General features: G+C 41.6%; 2 protein-coding genes across 4 annotated transcripts in view; one reads left to right on the forward strand and one right to left on the reverse strand.

The window, feature by feature from the left end:
* The window catches only part of LOC118817723 (granule associated Rac and RHOG effector protein 1-like), a 76,974-nt gene extending 55,939 nt beyond the window's left edge, over positions 1–21,035 (forward strand). For all 3 annotated transcript variants that reach the window (XM_036584601.1, XM_036584603.1, XM_036584604.1), the window contains 10 exons: positions 822–917; positions 2,354–2,515; positions 5,552–5,710; positions 7,981–8,078; positions 8,839–8,964; positions 12,541–13,646; positions 16,785–16,950; positions 17,234–17,371; positions 18,597–18,675; positions 20,234–21,035. In XM_036584601.1, the coding sequence (XP_036440494.1) occupies positions 822–917; positions 2,354–2,515; positions 5,552–5,710; positions 7,981–8,078; positions 8,839–8,964; positions 12,541–13,646; positions 16,785–16,950; positions 17,234–17,371; positions 18,597–18,675; positions 20,234–20,575 (2,472 nt within the window). In that variant the 3' untranslated portion in view covers positions 20,576–21,035. The remainder of the gene's footprint in view (positions 1–821; positions 918–2,353; positions 2,516–5,551; positions 5,711–7,980; positions 8,079–8,838; positions 8,965–12,540; positions 13,647–16,784; positions 16,951–17,233; positions 17,372–18,596; positions 18,676–20,233) is intronic.
* Positions 21,036–21,715: 680 nt separating this feature from the next.
* ss18l2 (ss18, like 2) lies at positions 21,716–25,012 on the reverse strand. Its single transcript, XM_036584605.1, has 4 exons — positions 24,782–25,012; positions 24,617–24,693; positions 23,077–23,158; positions 21,716–22,969 (listed from the first exon to the last, which is right to left on the reverse strand). The coding sequence occupies exons 1-4, from the start codon at positions 24,848–24,850 to the stop codon at positions 22,898–22,900; spliced, it is 300 nt and encodes a 99-aa protein (XP_036440498.1). The 5' UTR covers positions 24,851–25,012; the 3' UTR covers positions 21,716–22,897.
* Positions 25,013–25,676: the final 664 nt, after the last annotated feature.

A 25,676-nucleotide genomic window follows, 5' to 3' on the forward strand; every position in this document is an offset into this window, starting at 1 on the left:
TATTGATCATTACAAATACTTTGTTTTAAAACTACCAAGTCCTCAGACAGTAAGAAAATAGAAATCATGTATAGAAAAAAAAAGATGCATCGATAATCGTTTTATAATCGCATCGCAGCCTCTGAATCATAATCGAATCAAATTGTGAGGTGCCTAGAGATTCCCACCCCTAATATATATATATATATATATATATATATATATATATATATATATATATATATATATATATAAAATATCTCTCTCAGACCATCAGTGGTCACAGGACGCTGTTGGCTGGATATTTTTGGTTGGTGGACTATTCTCAGTCCAGCAGTGACACTGAGGTGTTTAAAAACTCCAGCAGCACTGCTGTGTCTGATCCACTCAGACCAGCGCAATACACACTAACACACCACCACCACATCAGTGTTACTGCAGTGCTGAGAATGATCCACCACCCAAATAGTACCTGCTCTGTGAGGGTCCATGGGGGTCCTGACCACTGAAGAACAGGGTAAAAGGGGGCTAACAAAGTATCAGAGAAACAGATGGACTACAGTCTGTAACTGTAGAACTACAAAGTGCACCTATATAGTAAGTGGAGCTGATAAAATGGACAATGAGTGTAGAAACAAGGAGGTGGTCATAATGTTATGCCTGATCGGTGTGTGTGTGTGTGTGTGTGTGTGTGTGTGTGTGTGTGTGTGTGTACTCCTGTTCAGTAAAATAAGTGGAGATATCTTCTGATACCAACGTGAATTGTGATATCACTGTGCGTCTCTCATAAAAGGGACTATAAAACAGCTGAATGTTGAGTTTAAGTGTTTTTATCTGTGCAGGCATACAGAAGTGCGCTGGACTCTCTGGGACACTGTGAGTACGCACTCAAAGGGGGCTTTCACCTGAATCCCAAAGCTGCAGAAGCTGCATTACAGGTACGACTCACTGTGGAATTCACAACTAAAGCTGGTCGCTTCTGGTAGAGATTAGAGAAATACTGGTTTGTTTGTTTGAATTTGCTGATGACCAGTTATTTTATTAGATTCTGAGACATAGAATAAGGATGAACAGATCATGAAATTTTGTGGATGTTTTTGGGCCAATTTTTATGAATTGGCCTTACAGTTTTATTTTTAATTATTTATTTTTTTTCTCATTTTGTTTTTTTTTTGGGTAATGGGCAAGAAAGACTAACAGTCCATTTACTTTAGTAACCCAGAGCTCTTACTTTGCAGGCCTTAATGAACACACTATAATGAAACTTATTTCCCACAGATGCCCCTCGGATGTAGCGGTCAGTGTACAGTGTAGGACAGTAGAGAAAGCGTGAATGCACAGATAGTTGCAGTCAAAAATCACATGTATATTAAGTAAACAGTGTGAAACTACAGTAAACACTGTATGAATTAACATGATTCTATTAAACAAATAAGACAGCTAACAGGTTCTTCCACTGGTATAGATTATTATAGGCAGTATTAAACCACAGCATACAAAATAGAGTATGTTACATATCAATCTTACAAGCTTCAAAACTGTGATACATAATATTAATTTGGCTAGTTTGCTTTATGCTACCAGACAAAAACGGCTGCTTACACAGTGAATATTTCTGCATGATATACTGCTATTTAATAAAAGTGTTCATGATAAAAAATGTATTACAGCATAAAATGTGTTGACTTACTGGAATCTGCCATACGGTTTGGTAGCACAGGTTGTTATAGTAGGATATGGAGATGACTACAGGGGAAAAACAGATCCTGGGGTGCTTCATATGAGCCGTGTCTAATGTACAATAGTGTCTCGCTGAAATTGTTCACTTAAATTTTAAGTTATTTTTTTAAAGTTAGATTGTGTTATTATTATTTTACTTTATGTATGTCATAAAATTACCACACCAATTTGCTGAAATGATCTTAACAAGTTAATAGATTAAGATTACGGTTGATTCCAGTCGTGCACCCCTAACATGGAGACTTTGCAAACAAGGAAAACTTGCTCTCAGTTTGCAGAAACACGGGTCAGCAGATAACATTGAGGCTAGCAGACGACTGATTGAGTGAATGAGAATGACTTATAAAAAAAAAAAGAAGCAAAATAAAATTACATTCACGTTATTTTCTCTAGGTCTAAACTGGTGCATCCGAGAACAACTATGTAGATGATAGGAAAAGATAGCAAGACTGAGGAGAGAGAGATTATGTATGAGAATAGATTTGTATTTTGTATTTTTTATTTATTTATTTATTTATTTATTTGTTATTTTGCTGCATGTGCTTAAATTGCTGAACGTGTATGATCATGCATGTTTGTCTGAACTGCTAATGCGCCTCTGAGAACATTAAAGTGTTTGGTTGTGTGCGTTTAGGGTTGCTGTAGCGAGGCTGAGGCCCAGCAGTCAGGCCGGATGCAGACCACCTCTCAGCCCCTCCAGTGTGAATTACCCACAATCCCCCTGCAGATCGGCTCACACTTCCTCAAAGGAGTCTCCTTTAACGAGTCCGCCGCTGACAACCTCAAACTCAAAACGGTACTCAAACCTCACAACCCTCGCTCCGCTTTTTCTAGGACTAAAAGAAAATGATTTGACCAACTGTAGTTAAGATGCAAGCAAAGATCAAAGAATTCTGTAATGTAACAGGATCAAACACTTTGAGTTATAACATGACGTTTCATCCTGCATGCAAGGCCTTAATCACAGGTACATCTGATCAAAGGTGCGTCAGAAGTACATCTGATAAAGACTTCGCATGTGGGCCAAAACATCATGGTTATTAAATAAAGTAAAAGTCTGAAAAGTAAAGGTCTCTAAATGGTTTTTGGCTTAGATGTGGGAAAGTCCTTTAAGGAGTTTAGAACTTTTACAATGTGATGGTTCTTTAAACTTCAAAGGGGCGGTCAACTTATTTCTTTCATCCGTTTATACTTTTATCTGTAGGATGCTGCATGTATTAGCCACTAACGTTTACCACCAAGATCTCCTGTTCTCCGGCATCTTGTATGAATTCAAAGTCCTACTTCTGCCAGAAAATAAAAGCAAACCGCCCGCTGCCATAGAGTTACACCACTATCCCTGTGCGGACTGAAATGACCAGATCAGGGAGGGAAGTTAACCCTCCCCCACCCCACCCCGTATAACTTTGGTTAATGATCAACTCGCGCATCATAATTATCACTGACAGTAATAGGCTGTGTTCACATTACCAGGTTGAAGTGGCACAAATCCGTTTTTTTGCCCAAATGTCTTTTCATATCCGTCTTGAGTGGCTTTCATGTCATCCTAGATCAGATACATATCCGATTCGTGACCATGCGACCTTAGTGAGAACGCTCAGATCGGAATTCATGTGCTTCATCATTCAGCGTTACCATGGCAGCAGCGCCGAACAGAAGTTAAAGCCTGTAAACGGTGGAAAAGCAGCTCATCTCACCTTTTTTCGCCTTCGTCTTGCTCTAATAATGAGCAGCTGATCAGAGTTAATCATCTTCACAGCAAAGCCTCCTTCCGCTTTTCAGTTTGTTGGCTGTTCACATGATGTTGATGTTACTGATTAGGATGCGTGCTTGCGGGTCATTTCAGGACACTGGTTTGTTCACATTAATGACAGATGTTTGTCACTTGGCTAAGTCATTGAGTGTGAACCATCATGTCAGAGTGAGAGAGAGATTCAAGAAATGACTTAAGTGAACATAATTAAATTGAATTATAATAGAAGTGAAAGCAACTTCGAAAGGTTTCTTCACACTTGTTTACAAATATAGTTCTTTGAAGAACCGAAAGTGGTTCTTCTGTGGGCATTGCTCAAAAAAAACCCTTTTTTTTTCTTTTTATCTTTTGCCCACTATGTTTTTCCCTGTTGCTTCTCAGCTTGTGTTCTTTGAGTCTTCTTGCTGCCCTCCTGGTTTATCTCTCAGCCCCCTGTGGCCTGCTTCAGGGTGTTTTGGAGCAACTCTGTCTGCTGTGTTTACAGTAACCCTGGTTTTCTTTTCCAGGACAGAAGGGAATACAAACAATGCCACCAGACGGACTCTATCTGTTGTCTGTTATCTCTCTCATCAGCCGCCCTGTATGCTAAATCACCTGCCCTGCAGTTAACCCGGCAGTAGAGCTGCCACTTAATCTCTAATGATGGCAATCTTCATTCTCATCTGCTTCGACTGATCCCGGAAAAGCCCTGCTGTTGAATTTCTAATGATAGTGTTCACTCACATCCTCTCTTACCTAGAGCATTCATTAGATGCAAAGGCTTAGGCATGCAAATCAGAGCGAGACGCATTGAACGTGAGCGAATTCTCCACATTCCTGTTCTGTCTCGGTCCCTTTAACTAAACTCTACAAGTGTTTTCCTGCACCCTCCTGTTCCCTGGAGCAACAGCATGCCTCACTTTTTCCTTTCTTCCCGTCTTGTCCTGGAAAGTGCATGTTTAGATTTCACTGCTGTCATTTTCCAGCGAAGCAAAAAAAAAAAGTAGTGGTTTTGAACTGATTGCATTCCCATGCATGGTCACTTTGGTTGTCATAGTAACAATGCGTGTGCAAGTGTGCACACGCTGCTTTTGACGTGCAAGAAGAGCTGGACACCGAATGGCATGAAATCTGATCTGATTAGGCCTGGATTACACTGCACAACTTTTACCCTGATTCTCAGTCTGGCTGAGTCTGAGCTGGTCGGCTCTAGCCTGCAGATTTTTAAGCCAGTCGGAGTCGAGAGTTGGTGAGAGAGTCATGTGTGAGGGGCGCAGACTCAGATCTGTGGCCTCCTGGTCGCGTTTCAGACCAGTCTGAGTTTATCAAACAGGTTTGATTTTTTTGACCCGACTCCGAGTGTAATCTAGTGTAAACTGGTCAACGACTCAGTCTGAACGGATTCGTGCAACAGCCAATGAAAACTGAGAGCACGAAAGAAGAAAAAATAGCAAGTAAACAAAAAAAATGGTAAAAAAATTCACTCACTTGTAGAGCGAAGGTGTAAGTTTAAGGCACAATCAAGTTTACGTACATTTAAAACTCTAAAAAATACGAGGCTGATGACATTTTTTAAATCTATGACCCTCACTCAAACATGTTCACCTGCTGCTCCTTTACTGTTTCAGCGCAAACCGCAGAGAAACCAGCAGCAGCAGCTCCACGTTTGTTTATTTGGGTCTCCTAGTAACGAGAGAACGCAACAGTTTGCGAGAGTTCACAAGAGTTCGCGTGAATTCAGTGAGTTCCGTTCGGTTCAGCAGCAGCTGAAAGGTTGAGTAGGAGTAATATGTGATCCCTAATTGTTTAGTGTGTGATCCCTGATATTTGTTATCCAAAAAAATCTGCCGTATAGTGTCAGACGCCCAGTTTTTTTTTAGAATCTGTTGGACTGAACCAGATTGTGGGGAAAAAGTCTGATTTATTGTGTTTTGTGTTCAGACTGTGCAGAATCGTTCCTTCTCAAACCAGATGTGAGCTGCCTGTTTGAATAAAGCCATCAGATATGTGCCAGGTCCTCCCTTTTAATGTGAATGTAGCCAAAGGAGGTAATCATGTTTGATGTTTACAGTTACATTTACTCTCTCCCTCCTTTTCTAGCACACCATGCTGCAGCTGATCAAGGAGGCGTCGGGGCAGAACGGGGTTTCCCCGCGGGACGACTCCCCTGTGACAGAGGTGCTGAACCTCGTGTGCCCCTCCAGCTGGAGAGGAGCCTGCAAGACCGCCGTGCAGCTGCTGTTCGGACAGGCCGGACTGGTGAGTGCTGAGCCAGCGCCCGCTGTGGATCATCTCCTCCCACACTGCAATAGTTCAAAACAGTTTGAACTATTAATAACCTACTTTCATTTCTGGTTATTGAGGAAAGCCAAATTCAGAGACGGTTGTAGGCAGAAGTTCGAACACACTGCTCAAACTGTGAAAATAAGTTAACACCTCTACAGAGACCTTAAAGGGGAACTCCACCGATTTTGCACTTCAAAATCACTTCAAAATCATACAGAATCATTCAGAGTGGTTTGGTTGAGAAATGCACCTTTTAATTAGGCATTTTTCTACATTTTGTGGTACATTTCTATTTATTTACTGAGTTTTACATTATGGAAAAAAAAACATTATATATAAAATATGCTGTAACTTTTACACATGCCATGTTATTGTATTACCTGTTTTTTGCTTTCCCCTAATATGTTAGCAAACAAACAGTAATTGTGTCTCATTGTGCAGAGGTCTCATACATTAACCTTATTTTCACTTAGAAAATCAGCAAAACATAAAATTTGTACACAGGTGTTAAACTACAACCATATATAGACTTTGTTATCTACCCCATTTAAAAATAAAAGTAAAAGTCCCCCGGTGGTCCTCAGTATTATCTTTTGTTACAAATAGCTTTCCTAAAAAGAAATGTAAAACAATGAAACTCACAGCTGTACGCTGTGTGTATGAGTGTGAATTTGTGACGTGGGCTCTGCTTTGCCATGGTGAGCCGGATTTTGAGGATACACCTGCTCTATAAATAACAATAGAGCAGTTCCTGTCCAGCAGGAAAGCACCGTCCCCTCCCTCGTGCTGGACTGTGTCTCCAGTTTGCTGAGGGCGGAAGCTGCTGCCTCTTTCAAAGAACAACACGGAAAAATGTCTGTTGGAGAACTGAAATGTCCTGTTTTGGCTTAAAGAGAAATCCGTGTACAAGTAATGACTTTGGTGTATGTAAACTGTGGTGATGCTCGCTGTGGTCTTGACTGTTGTTGTAGTGTTTTATAGTTGATCTATTGATTGGAAAAATTAAACAAATGAACACTACACAACTTATAAACAGTTTAGCAAAAGGACAGTGTTTCATCATAAATATTCATAATTTAAAGGACAGTGATAGACTGCAGGTTCTGTTAGAAAGAGAACATAATTAGTCCTGGTAAATTGGATTTAGTGCAGCGCCAGATGTGAAACAGTGAATAACAACCACTGTATTCATAGTTTTTGATGCTGTTGTTTAAATGTGGCTGTTCTTGGTTCTTCTTTGTTCCACCTTAGTAAATTTCAGAAGAAAATTTGTATATATGTAAGAAAGTCCTAAAATCTCAGCACTCTTAAACAGTCGGGATGTAAACAGTCATTCAGAGTGGTTTGGTGTGAAACGCTCTGTTCTAGAGAAACTTACCGAGTCAGAACTGTTCACAGCGGTGGTGATAAGAACCAGACGTCCACCTCTAAAAGCTCCCTCACAGAAAGTTACTACATGAAGTGGTTATGAATTCACTGGCTGACATTTTTTATTTAGTTTTATGATGTTTTGAAAAGTTTTAGGCCTTTAATATATAATTTTAAATGGATTCATGGCAGAGAGGTACACGTAGGGCATTGTGAGGCAAAATAGTCCCCAAAGAAAACCATTATTAGCATTCCATAACTCAAGACTTGCGTAGGTTCACTGGTGGTTTTGTATAGCAAATAAAATGGCTGTATTTGTGTTGTAGTCATGGTGACCCCTGGTTCCCATCACCACCACTGTAAAGAAAGATAAGTCTCTTCAATTAACCCTTTCACACCAAACCACTCTGAATGACATCTCAACAACAAACAAAAAACAGTGGAGGTTATATGTATATACACTCCTGTGCCAAAAAAATGGGCCAAGCCCAAAATGGCAGAACATTTAAGCTTTTAATCATCTTAACAACAAATTATTAGTCAGTAAATTAGCAAGAACTAATCGATAGAAATAGATGAAGTAACTTAGCACTGTATAGCTTTTCCATTTGATTTCTTTAAGTGTTGAAGTGTTGTGGTGAAACCTGCAGACAGCCTTTTACAGAAAGAAGAGTCAATAATGTTCCACCCAGCATTGATGGTCTCATACAGCTGAAAACCATAGCCAAGCTACTTTGTGTTTAATGTGAGACCTGATATTCTCCATAGGGTTTAAATCTTTGGTAATAAATAAACCTTTGGTAATAACCATGAGTATGTTTTTGTAAACTGTTAAGACTGTGCGTATATAGCTGTCTCTCTCCGTTTGTGTGCAGGTTGTGGTGGACACGGCTCAGATAGAGAATAAGGAGGCGTATGCCCCCCAGATTACTCTAGAAGGATCCAGGGTTGTAGTTCAGGTCCCTTCCACATGGTGAGTAAAACTCTGCAGCACTGGATATGTTTGGACAGCATGCTTTAAATTAAGTGATGAATAGACGATTTCTTTATACATACCTGCACGAAGTCTGTTTTGTTTATTGGGAGCTGTCTAGACTTAACAAGTGGCTTCATATTTTTTACTGAAAATACTGAGCCAAGTAATACGGTCAGATTAGGACAAAGTATATCTGCTGCAGAGCTTCGCCAGCAAGTCTATAAACACTGTCCTTGATTAAATTGACTGCGGTTTTATTGTAAAACAAGATGTTTGGACCAAATTTTGTTCTTTATATGCTTTTAATGCTCAGAAGTGCTGCAAATACGGTTTACACAAATAGCAGCACTCCTTCACTCCTTCAGAACCATTTAACTGTTTGTTTTTTTTTATTGGACAAGGTTATATTTGTGTTTTTTGTGCATTTCTGCAGTGTGATTTATCAGTCTCTGTTAGTTTAATGATAAAAATTACATAGTAACCAAAAATTTACAAGCACAGAAGTTGTTAGGGTACAAAAACATGCAAGGCAGAGGAACAGGAAGTATAGACATATGAGGAGTAGGACAAAGATGTATGGTATTTAGCTGTGATGACTGTGAGCTGTAAAATTTGTGTCTAGATATCTTCCACTTGCAGCTGCAGCTGAAACATACACTTCTATTCATTTGTACTACTTGACTTTGACTTTTAGAGGCATGACTGTAAAGGAACTTTGAATTATGTGGTTTTTAACTGAATGTCGCTGAAATGCCAGGTGTCTGAAGGAGGACCCGGCCACCATGTCTCTGCTGCAGCGCAGTCTGGACCCTGAGAAAACCCTCGGCCTGGTGGACGTGCTCTACACGACCGTCTTCGACCTCAACCGCTGGAAGGAGCGCAAGTCAGTGGCCTTTCTCTCCTCTGTTACAGCAGCACTGCACAGTTTAGGGTCTTCCTGCTTTATCACAGCAGATTCTACTCTTTAAGGGTTTGAAAATTCACTGGATTTTATTAGAGGTGACTCAGAACAGGGAAGACACAAACAGATGCTTTGTGCCTTTGTGGATATATACTAATCAAACACTCTGCGTGTGAGGGATTTGTTTGCTGTTGCTGTGACAGTCTCTAGACCCAGCTGATGTCCTCCGTAGTCTCAGAACCGAAACGGTTAACATCACGTTAATCTTCATCATTATGTTAAAAAGTTGCTGCACTTTTATGATTCTTAAAAGAACCTGTATGTTTTGAAATCAAACTGCAACAAAGTGACGAGTCATTTAAGCATTTTAAGGAGTTAAACTAAAGAAAAGCAGGAAATTCTGGATCAGACATTGAAGGCCAGACGGAAAAAATGGATCCATTTTGTGACAAAATAGTCTGAAATGGCATCAGATTGCTTGTGAGACAACATAATGGAATGTAAAATAGGTTGTGTGATAACATTGATGTTAACACTAATAATAATTTTAATATAATAACTAATAATAATAATGACTGTCTAGCTAAGCATTATACAAATAGAATTGTAGTTCCTTTAGAAGGATTTGTTTAATATTAAAAGGGAAAAAAACACTTTTCACCCTTTTTTTTTTTTATTAAAAAGCTTGATGTAGTGCGAAAAACATACCATTCGTTCCCCAACACATTAACATATATCTGCCTGTTCAGCCTACTGCAGTTTAGCTCCGCCTACAAACACTGAAGTTATAAGGAGTGTTTCAGTCCAGACTGCTGTTTGAATACAGTGCACAGGGCAGCTAATCAGAACAGTGACCATTTACATAAGTTTGTCTGAAAGACAGCAAAACCAGCCTGTTTAATTCTAAGAGAGGTTGGAAAACAGTAATGTGAAAATGAATTAGGACAGTTTTTACTGCATTAAACAAGCATTTTAAGTGGACCTCAGGGGGAAAATGAAATTGCAGAACATCAGCCCTTAAAAAGTGAAGTGCTTAAAAATAGCTGTTTTCATTTTTAGAGAGAGAAAAAAAAATGCACTCAAAGTTCCAGTATTGGTCATGGAGAAAGAAGAAGTGGTATCGTACCATCTGTAGATTAAAGTGCTGTGGTTTGGTTGGGTCAAGGTCATTGCCATGTCCTCTTGTTATGTTGGAAAGATGAGGACGCTCTTTATGAGGACATGGTTTCCTCCCAGTCCTGAAAAACGCACTGCTGCATAACCATCCGTTCCCTTTAGTGCTCAGCCGTCTGCTGACTCAGCTCTTTTAGCCCAGTTTGGAAACCAGGCCAGAAAGGAAGCTGATTTATGGTAATATCCCCCAGTGTGTCTGAAAGCACTCGCCTTGCCCTATATCCCACAATTCCTCTGTTCTGGTCGCTGTGCTGAGAGACATCTTATTTCAGCTGAAGCTCTATTCATGATATAGCACTTCCTTGAATATGTCCTGTTGCTTTACATGTCGCTGTTGTCGGAAGAAAACCTTGTATCTCCGAAATGATACCTTTACAGGAAAAGGAAAAAACCACCTAACTTTTAATTTAAGTCAGTAGAACCAGACTTTTTTCAAAGTCATTTTGGTCCATTTCTTTTGGGCCATTTATCCTGAAATTTATACAGAATGTAAAGGACAACAGACATTTTTAAATAGTGTCAAAAACTGAAAAACGACAAAAATGGAGATACGAGGTTTTCCCTCCGACAGCAACGATATGTTTAGATAATAAACTTAGGGAAATGAGGGAAAATATGTAACTGCTATTTTTCAGACCAATATTGTGTGATTGAAATGGCGATTATTTTCTATAAGTTGAGGTCCAGGCCTGTGTTTATTTTTTAAATGTATCTTTAGTGTGTGGGGGGGGGTTGTTTCTGATTGGTCTAACTGATCTATAGGCATTGCACAAGCTCTGACTTCCTCATTTAAAACTTGCTGAGACAACATTGTTGATTTGTGCTGCGTTTTCGGTATAAAAATAAAAATCTTTTTCTTCTTATCTTAATCTTTGCGCCCTGACTGTAATGTGGAGGTGCTCAGATATTGCACCACATTTCAAGGAACTGATACCAGATGAAACAAGATGAAATCCAGCTGTATCTGCAGGGTTCAGGGTGTCTGTGGGGAGTTTTCTGTTATTAAAGAGAATTCCAGCATGACAGTGTCCCATGATGGGGATTTTACAGTATTGTACAATATCGTGATAAGAGCAAGAACAGCGAACCACAGACAGCCTCCCAAGACAAATTAAACCTGAACAGCTCAAACAATTATTAACCTCAACAAAAAAGAACCACGTTTTGAACTATTACATTAGCGCACTTGTAATATACTTCTTTTTGTAGTTTTTTTGCACTCTGTTGGTTAAAATGCAGGTAAACATTACATAATGTGCTGCTGCTGAGCAGTACACTTCGCAAATATTGCAAATAATTCATTATTATTATTATTAATATTATTATTATTGGTAATAGTAACATTAACTCGTGTGTCATAGCATTATGTTAGTTTTGTCCACACAGCGGAAAGTATTGTGATATAAATTTGAGTTTATATCACCCATCACTAAGCTTCGGGCAGTCTTGTTGTAAGTCTGTTATGTCGGCTAACCGACTCCTATTGGCCAGCATCATGCTGAGTGATGGGGAGAGAAGAAGGAACATCCTACCCAAACAGGGAGAGCAAGGCAGGTCATGCTGTCTTGAACTTCAGGCACGGATGGCATGTGGCATCACCAAGGATTTAACTTATAATCTCCCAATGATGGGGTCAACGTTTAGACGTCAGTGAGAGAATCATTCATGTTTTTATGAATAAAAAAAAAACAAAAAAAAACAAAAAGCATGTGCTGGGCAATTCATAGTGTACATACTGTATTGGTATAACTAGATTGCTGTTCCATTTTGGCAATATTTTTAGCAATGTAATTGATAGATTATAAGCATTATATCCAAGATACGATGGTCATTAAAGTAACATTGTCCCTGACGTGGTTTAAAATATTGTAATTCCATTTTATGTACAGCTGAAACAATTATTGATCATTATTGTGAATGTCAGCATTGAAAAATCAACACAAATTTGCATTGTCGATAATACATAAGTGACATCCAATCTAGAGTTAACGACTTAACCTGAAGAGAGGACGATTCATACAGCTTCAGTCCTGAGACAAATTAAACACGACCATCTTAAGTAATTATTATACTTAACACAGATCACAAAGGGAACTGTGATCTGTGATATGCTTGCTTTTTTCACTTTTTTTTTCTGCCACTCTGTTGATTAAAATGCGTATTACCTTACATTATACACTGCTATAAGCCTAGTATAATGGGTAGATGTCTTGACAGTATTATTATTGTTAACAATAGCAACATTAATATGTTTATCACAGTATTATATTGTTTTTGTCGGCATAGTGGAAAAAAGTTTTATATTTTTATAATAAATTTGAGCTTGTCAGCCATCCCTACGTTTGGGCTGCCCTGTTTTAATGTATTTGTATTGTTTATCCTCAGGGAACAAGCCCTGCCCACCATTCAGATCCAGCTTCAGAGGGACACATCTGATTATGGCGTCCCTGCCGAGCTCCACCCTGGTAGCAGCACCAAGTCATCCAGCGGCCTGCCCAAGACTATCTCCAAACTCACCTCCAAATTCACCAAGAAGACCTCTTCCAGCTCAAGCACCGGTGGCAGCTACTCTATCCCCAGCACGCCCTCTCGCAGCATGTTGGCCACCGGTGGTGCTGGAAACAGCGGCCAGGACGATAAGCCGAAGACGCTGGGTGATGGACGGCTGCACAGTCTGCTCCAGATGAGCATGCCTGGCACCCCTGACCCTGGGCAGCAGGTCGCCAATGGTTCGAGCCCAGACGAGCAGGGCATGAACCTGCCCACGGACCAGGAGATGCAGGACGTGATCGACTTTCTGTCTGGCTTCAACATGGGCAAGTCCCAGCAGGCCTCGCCGCTGGTAAAGAGAAGGAACTCTGTGGCCTCTACGAATGCGGCTGACCTGAAGACGACCAGTGCGGTGGTTCCACCCACTTCGCAGGCGCAGGTTCCACACGGTGCCATCCCATTGGTCCAAACTCTGCCCCAACCACAACCGCAACAACCACCCCAACCACCACAACAACAGCAGCAACCTCAGCTCCCCTCTACACCCAAACAGCAACAGCAGACAGCAGTACCCCCGCAGCCCCAGGCCCAACCCCAGCCTTCACCTCAAACACTGCAGTACTACCAGCACCTCCTGCAGCCTATCGGCCAGCCGCAACCTCAGCAGCCACCGCCGGTATCCCCCCAGCTCCCTTCCCAGCAGCCCCCGCCACCCCAGCCTCTGACCCAGCAGAGGGCCCCCAGCAAGTGGCCCCAGGGCCCACCAGCAGGGCTCTCCCCGATTGGACACATGACCCAATGGGGCACGCCTGGCCTCCCGGATCTCAGCTCAGACCTGTACAGCCTGGGGCTGGTCAGCACCTACATGGACAGCATGGTGTCTGAGATGTTGGGCCACAAGGCGCCGCCGGGGCCGCGCAACAACACCTGGCCTAATCGAGAGCAGAGCGAGCAAGGAGTGTTTGGAGTGCTGGGGGACACCATCCCCTTTGACCCTGCAGGTGAGTGATAATGCTTGGCTGCCGCATAGTCATTAATTAAGTCTGCGCTAGTTTAGTTTGTTCTGGTCATGTTTTATGTTCTATGGTATGTGTCAGTAATAGGGGATGTAATAAAACAACATATTGCACTTCTGTAAATGTTAGTTCTGATGGCACAGTCTGATTGGTGGACAAGCTTTCTAGTTTTTTGTATGATTCCACTGAGCGCTTGTTGGTAAGTAATACCTGCTTTGTAGCTAACTCTTAGTACGTTTCTGCTTTGCTGCATACAAATCAGACTAAGAATACATTAGAAAATTTCATTAATATAGACCATTTGGTCATAATCTGAAGACGAGTATTTTCGGTTATGAAGCTTTGAAGACGGAACCGCTAAACAAACTGGAGCTAGCCAGAAACCGAACACAGATGAAGATGGGCTGTGTGGCTCTATCTCTAACACCTCAGTGCAGTTGGGTTTACATTGGAAGTTCCACTTTCTCTCCTTAATTTCTCAGGAAGTAAACGTCCAAAAATGAGCAAACCTCCCCCTTTTCACTCCTGAAAGACAAAACAAATTACAGTTAATATCCTTTGTCAAATTTTGCTGAACGTAATGGATCAGAAACGCACATCACCAAAACTTTAGTTATTTTGGGGACCGTCTAAACAGTGCATGATGATGTCTTTCTAAGTTCTACTTCCCTTCTATGTAGGTAAAAGAAGGCAAAACCACATCAGATCACTTGTAGAGGGAGTGGCTTAATTCAACTGGGATTTGTTTTAGGCTTAAAGGAAGGCTTTCTCTTTACTGCAAGTGATTTTGCTGTGATTTGGCCTATTTTAGCTAAATACGTGGAAATATGTGCTGTTTAGACCAAGTGTCTGATCCAGTCCTGCCGGGCTGAAACACTGCACACTTCAACAGGCTTAAACACACCTGATTCAGCTCATCAGCTAATCAGCAAGGCCTTCATGAACTGTATTCAGAGCGTTAGATGAGGCTGAATGCTAATCTGCGCGGCACTTTGGCCCGGAAGGTCCCCAGTTTGTCATGCCTGGTTTAGACAGTCCCTTAAGGACTGAAGCGCCAGTGATCTGCATTTCGGAAACTTTATTTTTGCATCGCAGTGTATCGTGTTGTGGCGAGTATGTTAGTTTGTGTCTAGTGTGTTAACTTGGGGCTAACATATGAGCTTGTGACTTGAGCATTAGATACACTACAAAGCACTAAACTTTTGTTTCAAATGTTGTACTTCTATCATTTTTACTGTATCGAAAGACATTTTTTGTATCAAAAAATGCATCGAATTGAGACCCCACTGTATTGTCTGGAATTGAACTCTGAAGTTTGTGAGTCATTACACCTCTAGTCTGTAATGACGCAGTGTGCAGTAGGCTAGTCACATTTTAATACGGCTAACTGAGTTTAAATAGCCGTAGATTCTAATAATCACATCCTAGTCTGATGTGCTGACCAGTATTAACAAATTCTGAGACTTGGGATTCTCTCACGCCTTTGAGGCTCCGTCCGTTTGACAGCTTTTCAGTGCTGACGGTCGTGATGAGGACAGTTCCCATGCACGCTGTTCGAATTAATCACTTTGGACAGTGGAGAGTGAATCAACACCAGTACAATGTAAAATATGGATGTAGCTGGTCAGGATCTGTATGTGAGCGCTGTGTGTCAGTGAGTGGAGAGAGAGCAGGACCACTACTTCACTGCTCGACACTCAGCACATTTCCCCCAGAGCAGGAGAGTCATTAGTGACACTCGCACACCATTAGAGAGCCGCTTACTGTAGCGGTACAGAACAGTCTGGCTGAAATGCTGCTGCTGTCTGAACTTCAGCAGCGGTGAATCGAAAGACAGACTGTATACATTTTTTGTTAAAACCACTGTATTTCACAGTGAGCAGGACTGCAGACAGCTTTTATTGTGCCGGCTCTGTTCTAAGTGTACTGGGGTTACTTCGTTTACGGAACCGTCTAAGCGTTGACCCTGTGATCAGGAGATCGCGAGTTCGATCCCTGGTGATGCTACTTCCCCTCTGGGTGGGTCGGATGGCCCCCAATCACCCAGTATGGTGATGACGTAACAGAACTGGAGGTTGGCGCTTTCCTCCGAGCGCGTTCAGCTGTCCAATGATGTTGGGTTAGCGGCAGTTCGAAAAGATGCACCAGCACTTCACAGGTCTCAGAGGAAGCCTGAAAAAAGACAAAAATAGAGGTGTGTGTGTGTGTGTGTGTGTGTGTGTGTATATATATATACATACACACGTGTATACATACACACACACACACACACATACATCATACATACGAGCAAGCAAGCTCTCGAATACAGGAACTATAACCTTTTTGCATATTTCCTGTATACCTTATATGGGACTTCAGGACTTCAGTGACGTGTTTTCACATCGAGTGTTGTGTGTTTGTGTACAGTTAAGAGGAATGTGTGTCCGTATGGTAAGAAATGAGTGTGTAATGTTTACGGTCTAAGTCGGTGTCTGATCTCTTTACAGTCGGACATGGGTACGGTTGTGCGTGTTCACTGTTTTTATAGTGCTTTAGCAGAGCTCTCATTATTGCAGTGCAGGTCTTTGTGTGTTTGACGGCTCCATTGTGCGTTTGTGCTGTGCTGGGCAGTCTGGATAAAGAGACTGAGCTTCAGGGCTAAACACGGCAGCTCAAAAAGAGCTGAGCATGCCCGACTGAATTCCCCTCTCTCTCTCTCTCTCGCTCTCCCTTTCAATCACTCCTTGATGCCCTCTGTCTGTAGATCTGAAGGTGGAAACTGGAAACTAGTGTGCATGGATTTGGGAAGGTTAGAATTGATTAGAATAATGATAAAATTAAAATAATTTTAGAACTGATTCATTTTAATAATGGATATAAAGTATGTGCTCATTTTGTGGCCATGAGTGGGAGCCCTTTGGCTGTTTACAGATGTAAATAGATGTTAAAAGCCTCTGTGTATTGTTTTTGTCTGAATCATCCCAAAATAATTTAGTTTCACGCACTGAATCAGACAAAAATCATAATCAAATCAAATCTCTGAGGTCACAGATTTACACCCCTGTTCTCTTTTTCCTTTCATCTCTCTCTCTCTCTCTCTCTCTCTCTCTCTCTCTCTCTCTCTCTCTCTCTCTCTCTCAGTTGGCTCAGATCCGGAGTTTGCACGTTATGTTGCTGGGGTCAACCAGGCCATGCAGCAGAAGCGGCAGGCGCAGCATGTCCGTCGCCCTAGCAACGCCCGCAGCAACTGGCCACTCCCCGACGACCAGCACAGAACCTGGTCCCACCCAGAGTACTACAGTGAAGGGTGAGCGACAGCCAGAGAGTCCAATCACAGCCATACTGATGACACTCTGAGGCCGCTGTGGTCTCTTCACATTTGTTCCTCCTGGTGTCAGTTTTGAAACATTTTATAAGTGAAAACATCTTCAAAATGTCACATTTTAATATTTCCCCCCTGGCGAGAAATGCTTCTGAAGTGCCGTGTACTTCGTGGTTTCCAAATGAAGCGATCAGACGTTTTTATTAGACTGTTTAGAAAGTATGTTTTGAAATGTTAGTTTTACTGAGGTTTCCCTTTCTGTGGGCAGGGAGGCGGTGAACAGTACCTGGTCAGCCAATCAGGGGGACTCGGCCAGCTCGAGTGACGAGACCTCTTCAGCCAATGGGGACAGCCTGTTCTCCATGTTCTCCGGCCCTGACCTGGTAGCAGCAGTGAAACCAAGACGGTAAAAAGTCCCCATGACAGTGAAGGCCTGGACATTACAACTGTATTTACAGAAGCTTGGGCTTCTCTGTTTTTCACATATTTATTGTTGAAATTCTAAGTAAAAATAAGTGAACAGGTCCAGAGAACACACTTCTGCACATTTTAATGTATAGTTACTCAGCATATTTTGAGGGGGAGGTATAAAATGTGGCCTCTGTAAAATGAGAATCGGATTTATTGGCCAAGTATGTTACACACAAGGAATTTGGTGTTTCTGTAGTGTTCATGCAATATACAGACAATGTATATATTATTTACAGACAGTATACAGGCAATATGCAGACTATATATGGACAAGTAATATATGCAGACAATTTACATATTATTTGCAGACAATACACAATATAGCATCAACATACAGACTATGTAGGGGCAAGCTATATACATAAGTGTATATAGTAGAGCAAACAACAGTAATCTACCAGTAATCATGTATGGGGAATTAAATAAAAGTTATGGCACATTGTTATGACCCGGTCTAGGGTGAGACAGCAATATAAAATGAGTGGGCTCTGTCCCCACGCCCGCTCCAGACCAAACACCAGCCAGAAAATGGCACTTCACCCCAAGTTTCCTCAGAAATGTAGTTTCACAAGGTCTAACAGAATCTGTGGATTTCACAAGCGCCGACAATGATCGCACAAATTTAACAAAGCAAGAGAAGCGAAGAGTGTCGAGTCATGCCTGTCTGGTCTAGATAGGTGTATTTTCAGGTCACATCAGAGGGGAGAGAGACGTCTCTCCAGGTTGTGGCTCAACAACCGCGTATACTGAAAAGCGCCCCTGTGTGGCCAGTCGCAGACCTGCACGTATGACAACATGGACACAAAAAAGCAGACAGCAGCCGACATACTTCAGGAACGTTACAACGGGGGGTCATAATATCATATATTATATTTTTTAATTTTTCCAATATGTTAAACTTAGCAAATAAATAAAATTGTGCTTTAAAATGTGCAGAAAATGCCATATTTAATTTTGTTCAAGATGTAATTTGGGGGCGACGCGTTCAAACTTTTGCATACGTCTGCACATATAAAGTGATTTGTGATTATCAGCCTTTTGTGTGTCGGAAAAAGTCTGAAATGTAATAACAGATAATCTGCCCACATAGGTTTGTTGATATTACTTGTAAAAGCACAACATGTTTTAAACCATTAAACTGTTATTGTCCTTGTGTGTAGGAAGCACAGCTGTGGTGAGCAGGAAGTGTGTACGCTGCCCTCTCCTCCTCTCCATCACACCAGCGATGACAATAACCAGGTAATGAGTCCAGCCTTCACACTCCCTCATTCGAAGTCAAGGTGAATGGGAAATAATGTGCTTCTTTCCAAACCTTGACGTATCTCTGAGTGAAACGCGTCATCAGGGAGGGTCTCTGAGGTAGCTGTGCGCTTTCTGTCCCTGATGGGTGGGGTGTGGTGAGAGGGGGAGACAAAACTTTATATTGTTGCTTAATATTTTGTTACGCTGCCCACTACTGGATGTTGATTTGAAGAAAAAGGCTAATTGTGATTTTTTTTTTTTAACCAATATTGTGACTGCAGTTTAAATAGCAATTGATTTCTATAAATTGATATATGATAATTTTTTCTTTAACCGGGAAAATCAGCATATCTGCTTTTTTCTGGCTTGAATCTTAAACGCTGAATGTAATGGGTTACGTTACATTACTAAATGCCAGTTAGTTGTGGGTGTGATGTCTTATACACAGCACATGGGTTGATTCTTAGTAGTCTGACTCATCTAAAGGCAGTTCATGAGCTGTTATTGTGTTCATTTTCCCCATTTCCCTAATAGGGATGGGCTTTTCCATTACATTTAATATTAAGTTTTATAAGGCATTCCTAGAAAAAAGTATGGGAATCTTAAGGCTACTGGCTCCTTCACACTGGACGTGTCGGGAGACAGCGAGCAGAACAGTAACACCACTCGGCGTCTCTCTATTACTGTATGATACTAAACATGTAGCACAAATCCTCCGTGAGCCGTGAATTGAAGAGAAAGGTGTCCATTCTTCAAAATAAACAAATTCTACTTATGTGTTCACCTCAGCTAAAACAGGGAGTTTGTGAAGTTGGTTGACACCAAACAGCAAATTCACTAAACGATGTTGAAAGTTATGTTCCATTAAAGTAGTAGTGGAGAACGAGCTCGAGCTTAATGTTAATCTTTTAACTGCTTTTCCTATGTGCTGTAGCTGCACGTCGTACGTTCTGCTGTGCAGCACGGAGGTTCTCGTCTGGTACGCGGTAGCCTTTTGATGGCTGCAGTACGTTTTCTATGCTTCTTTCTTTGGACTAAACAGATAAACGCTGACCATAATGTAAAACGTAGGATCTTCACTTCCCCACTTCGGACTTCTTATGGTTCTTATTCGAATACTCGAGAAATCTGGACTCATCTCTGTTATGTGATGCGACATGAACTAACAAACTTAGAAAAGGTCTGTTTTGATTTGCAGGCTGACTTTAAAGGGTTTGAGTCAAACATTCAGGGCAAATTTCAGCTGGTCAGAGCTGAAGTGGAATCGAATATCATCCTAACCCTGTCGGAAAATGCTTCTGAACCACTTTATTACTGGTTTTCTACTGGTTTTGAAATGTTGAAATGCATCTGCTCGTGTGGCAAATCAAAGCCGGTTGGTAGAAGTACAGCACATGAGTTATGTTTCCTCTTTACATGTCAGTAATTTAGATTTTCACACTAAAACCCAAAACTGGGAGGAAATAGGAAATCGAGTGTACTTCCGGATATCCTTCATCTTTGTTCTTCGGTTACTATCAAATGAATCCTCACGCTCTCTTCCTTTGCATTACAGGATAGCAAAACTAAAACATGGCCCCCGAAGGCGCCGTGGCAGCACTCCTCCCACTCGAACACGATGCCCAATCCCAGCTCTTCCCTCTATCAGATGACCATCCCTTCCAGCCAGTGGAGTGACTCCATGCAAATACTGCAATCCCCCGTGTGGTCGACAGCCAACGACTGCACTCCTTCCAGCGGCCTCTCCTCTGGCTTCCCTTTCGCCCAGCAGCAACAGCAGCAGCAGCAGCAGCAGCAGCAGCAGCAGCAAGCCTCGCAGCACAAAGCGCTCAGCAAAGGCTTCAAAAACTTCCCGCTGAAACCCGAACACCGGCCGTCGTACCTGCACCAGTACTGAGCCGGCCTAGTACTGCTGCAAGTTGCCTTGTAATCGCTGTTGTAGGTCCAGGGATTACGTTTCGAGTGTAATAGTGCAAGATTAGGACCGCGTAGGCTTTAGACTGGTCCTAGATCAACAATTAAGGGTGGCCATTTCGGTATGCCAAGGTTGGAACCAATGTTGGCAGCGGACAGTGCTAGGGGCGCGTTCAAAATGTGGGATGCTGCAGAGCAAATTGATTAAACAAGCCCATCTGCCAAGGAGCCATGTTAGTCACTCCAGCTGAAGGGTTCGAAGCTGGACAGGACTAACGTACGAGGTCAGGTGGGCGCCATCTCACTGTTTGGCTCTTGGGCCTAGTACAAAACTGTAGCCGAGACGTTCTTCTCGACCTTTACTGACTACCAACCTGTACATTTTGATAGTTCTTTAGACGAGTGTGGTTTTTATAGGCAAAATTTGTATTGAACGTTGTGGCAATTTTGTATTCGTTAGATCGCGAGTTCCTCCCCCGGCTACGACGGAATCGTCCTAACTGCCATTCGCGCCGTTCCAGTGCATGATTCATGCTTCCTAGCAGCTAGTACAAGTTGTGGCTTGAGCTTCCACTCCACAGCTCGACTGAACACTCCGCTCAGCAGTCTGGAATTCTGTAAAATTCCAGTTCTGGAATTAAAAAAAATAGTAATAATAGAATTTAACGTTAAGAATTCCAGATTCTAGGTTCCTTCGGCCTGGCTGCGGAAGGCAGGCGACTTATCCGACTCGGCGTGTTCCTCGGGGGTGGACTGGGTGACGTGCATGGCTGTTTAACCATCCAGAGGCCTGGGCCGCTAACGAGACGCCGCCCATGACTATACTGTGTCGTAAAAAGCTGTAACTGCCAAATCTCGTGTCGGATCACCTAGACCACAGCTCCCAGCTACTGTTCCATAGCTTGTAAATGACTCGGAAGAAAAAAAATAAATATAATTTACTTCTTTTTATGAAGAAGCTTTGAGCAGGCTCGGCAGAAACTAGTAACCATAGCAAATGTGTAATTTGAAAAGAAATACACTACTTTTTCAACATCTGACAAAGTTTAAAGAAATAATAATAAAAAAAGTATAAAAACATTAGCAGTAAACTATGTGCCATGTTGATATTATAGCACTTGCATTTTTTTTTTTTTCCTTCAACCAAAGCGTTGTTCGTAGGGTGAATGGTGCTTGATGTAAGAAAACGGAGTCTGGGAGTTCTAGTAACCTGCTATGAAATGCCCCCTGGGGAAAAAGTCAACGTTTTCATGTTTTTTTTTGTTTTTGTTTGTTTTTTGATTGGCTATTTTTTTTTCAGAATGACACTAACACTAAAAACAAACATAACATCTTGTTCCTTTAAAATACAATATATTTCTTGTACAAATATTGACAGTATTAATCTTATTTTTCTATTTTCTTACATGTTATACCATTTACTGTATATGTTAACATAATATAGGCATATTAAGTAAAACATTATTTTTCCCAAGATGTGAAAAGCACATTTTTCTTTTCTACAGAGTTGAAATATATGTGTTATATCTACAAAAGGTTACCAAATACGCCATTACCAACACTAAAAACGTTTATAAGATTGGGGTGTTTGGGTTTTTGTTTGTTTTTTTTGAGCCCGTACCTTTTCGGTTTATGGCTGTGGGCTGCTTTGAAACGGCCCAGAATGTTAACTTTTTGTGATGTTTGCGGATGCCAATGTTGCCTGTATTTATGATATGACCATGTTTTCTGAAAAACTAACATACTTACCATGTTTACAGAGAATCGTTTGCTGTATATAAATATATCTTTTTATAGTTCTGTGCTTTGCACAATCAAAACGTAGGGGTTGTTTGCTTTGTCTGTGTTCTCGCCCAAACTTGCAGCCTTTTAAAAAAAAACAAAACAAAAAAAAAGACGACAACAACGACCTTGGACTGTAAACATTCAGTTTAGCATTTATCAACTGTGTCAAAAAAAATGGTTTACTAGTGGCTTTCAAGAATTATTAAAAACAGTTTGGATTAATACGACAGAAGACATCACACTGATCGACGACATGAAGGGGGTTTGCTTGGCTTATGTTGCTTATCGTTCACTAGAGCTGGCAACTGAATATTTCCAAGTGTACCAGCAATGCAAAAAAAATAAATAAATATAATAGAAACATGTTCAGATGCTCTCTTTTTAAGGCCTCTCACCTGTTCACCTGGTTCTCAAGTAACACACTGAGGAAAAGTAGGACTTTTTTTTTTATTCAACATAACAGTAATAAATAGATATGAAACGCTGTACACAGTACGAAGTCTTTAAGCGGATACATTCGTCAGCTGCTTTGAGTCGGTGGTTCTGAATTCTCTGCGGTACCATTTGGTGTTGCTGCCTCTTCACAAGGAGCCTGGAGAGAAAGACAAACTGGCATTGTGACATGACGTCACGCGGGACACCAAACAGGATTTCACAACTAACCAGATCAAGATCGTTGTAGGTTTTTGGTGGACTCACCGTTGTGGCGTCAGGCAAATCAGGGCTGGCATCAGCTATCGTTCCTAAATAAACAATGTTTCTGTGAAGGATCTGCTGGTATCTGAAAGCAAAGATGAGAATAACGAAGTGACTCATAGAAAGACGGCTAACATGCATTTAGTACAGTGGGTTTAAAGGAGATTGTTCAGAATTTCTGCATAATTCAGTCAGTAAGATGTAAACCATCATTCTGGGCTGAGTTTCCCAGAAGTATCTTAGTGTTAAGATCATCTTTGTACTAATATTCTCTCAGGAAGCCCAGCTTAGAGTGGTTTGGTGCCAAATGGTTGATTGTAGAGACTCAGATGTCTTTACAGTGGTGGTGATAGGAACCAGGGGTCGCCATGACTACAACACAAATATAGACATTTTATTTACTATCTAAACCCACCAGTGAACCTACAGAGTCTTCTGGGTTTTTATATGGAATGTAGTGAACATAATCAGTTTTCTTTGGGGACTATTCTGCCACTCAACACCTGAATGGATTTCGAAACTATGGTAAAACAAGGTCTCAGGCAGCAGGCAGCATATTCATAACCATTCCATTTAAAAACTTATTGGGATGCCAATTTTGAAGACAAACTCTTCAGGTGTCTGGTTCCTGTCACCACCACTGTGAATAGTTTACTCTGTAAGTTTCTCAAGAACAGAGCATTTCACACCAAACCACTCTGAATAACCTTGCTTATATCTTAACCTTTTAATAGTACAGACATTTTGAAAAGTCAGTGGAATTCACCTGCAATGGTTTACATAACAGGCTAAAAAGATCTTAAGTCTGTTCCAGCTTTCTGGGGAAACGTAAAAATGACACATAACTGCATATGCATGTACAACTACGACGTACATACACAAACATTACCTAATGCTTCCCAGATACATTCAGTCCCGAGCCTGCCCACTTCAAATGGCACTGACCAGCAGTCTATTATGGAGGAATAAGCTGAAGAAACGTTTCTTAAACAGTATAACGTTAATAAAATGCATTATGCATAACAAAAAACCGAGTGACCGCAAGCAAAGAACTCGAACTAGGACTTTTATTTTTTGTAGTTCATTTTGGACTACATATACCAAAGACCGTCGCTGGGACAGCGAACGAATCAGATACCGCAGTTTCATCCGGGTGTTGGAGCCATACAAATACACAGCCAGTTAGCTTACTAAACGGCAGAGCCAACAGAAATCCTGCTTTCACTCAACTAAATACAGTATTTTGGAACTTAAGCTGGCTAAATATACCGAACTGAATCAACAGTGGTACAGTCGTGTAACATAAGCCAGAGCACAGCTTAGCAAACCGCTAACGCTGCCTAAGCGAGCGGAGCTTTATGGGAAATGTAGTTTTTAGACCGCGACTGTACCACAGCGTAAACCTGATCCGTCGAGGCTGAAATTGGCCTCATATTCGGCAGTTTTTTTTTGTTCGAATTTTTCCGTTCCACCTTAAATGGTGCAGAGTTACATTCTGGCGCCTCAGGCGGAAACGAAGCCTGTGATTTAGCGGCTTACTTACTGCACGCATTCCGTCGCTCTGCCTTTTTGCATGTACTCCGTTATACATCTCACCAGCTGGTCGTTCTCGTCCAGAAGCTGAAAGGAAAGCAGCGTGTTAAGCGTTTAGTCTGCTGAATGTAACGTTAAGTTAACTGTTTAAAGGAGGATCCGCGGCTGATCTCACTCTCTGGATGGTTTCTTGGTTGATCTGAGCTTTCCCGCGCTGCCGCTTTGGGACAAAAACAACGGACATGGTCCTGTTTCAGCTCGCAGGGCGGCTACAGCTGGGTTTCAGTCCTGATGGTTTATCTGAGCTCTTCAGCAGAGTTTTCTCCTCATGTAGGGAAAAGGACTTAGTCTTGTTTTGGTTGCGGCCCGCTCCCTTTCAGAGGTAGACTACAAGCGCATACGCACTCTGCCACCTGCTGGTGTGGAAGAGTCAGTGCCCGCCGCCGATGCTAGGCCCACCTATAGTCAGGCGTGTAAGTAACTGAACAGTGACAGTTTATCATTTTGCCCTGTACATAATCAGTGGACTTGAAACGAGGCAGTCAGGGTCCGAATTAAGTGCAGAATTGCAGCTTTAATCCAAGGGTTTAACAGAAATATTGCGGAACTTCCCTGCTGAAAAAGATCCATTAGGATTCAAACCTGATAGCTTTCCTTTCTAATGGGAATTGGCTCAGTGGCTTCCAATAGAGACCACCTTCAGATCCCATTAGGAAACCATCACATGCATTTAAAATCACCCATTAGTCATCTGTTAAACCTCTAATATCCTTTACATTGTGATACCAACCCTATTAAAAAAAGCCGAAACACATTACAAAACCTTCAGGAACCAACAGCAACACGATGGTTCTGGATTTTTTCAGCAGGTACAGCCATTGTACAGGCTCAAAAGTAATTGGACAAACTAACAGTTACAAATAACAAGGATTTTTATTAATACTTGGATGCAAACCCTTTGCAGTCAGTGTCTGCCTGAAGTCTGGAACCCATGGGCATCACCAATGGCTGAGATGCTTTGCCAGGCCTTTACGGCAGCCACCGTCAGTCGCTCCCTGAAGTACGTGAAA

Source organism: Colossoma macropomum, unplaced genomic scaffold (assembly GCF_904425465.1).
Source record: "Colossoma macropomum unplaced genomic scaffold, Colossoma_macropomum, whole genome shotgun sequence".
NCBI lineage: Eukaryota > Metazoa > Chordata > Actinopteri > Characiformes > Serrasalmidae > Colossoma > Colossoma macropomum.

Bases quoted from the DNA above. Each gene is read 5' to 3' on its own strand.
- ss18l2 (XM_036584605.1), bottom strand. From the start codon at position 24,850: ATGTCCGTTGTTTTTGTCCCAAAGCGGCAGCGCGGGAAAGCTCAGATC. The intron at 24,694-24,781 runs GTGAGATCAGCC...CTTTCCTTTCAG, and splicing joins ACCAAGAAACCATCCAGAGA to CTTCTGGACGAGAACGACCA. The intron at 22,970-23,076 runs GTGAGTCCACCA...CTTTCTCTCCAG, and splicing joins ATTTGCCTGACGCCACAACG to GCTCCTTGTGAAGAGGCAGC.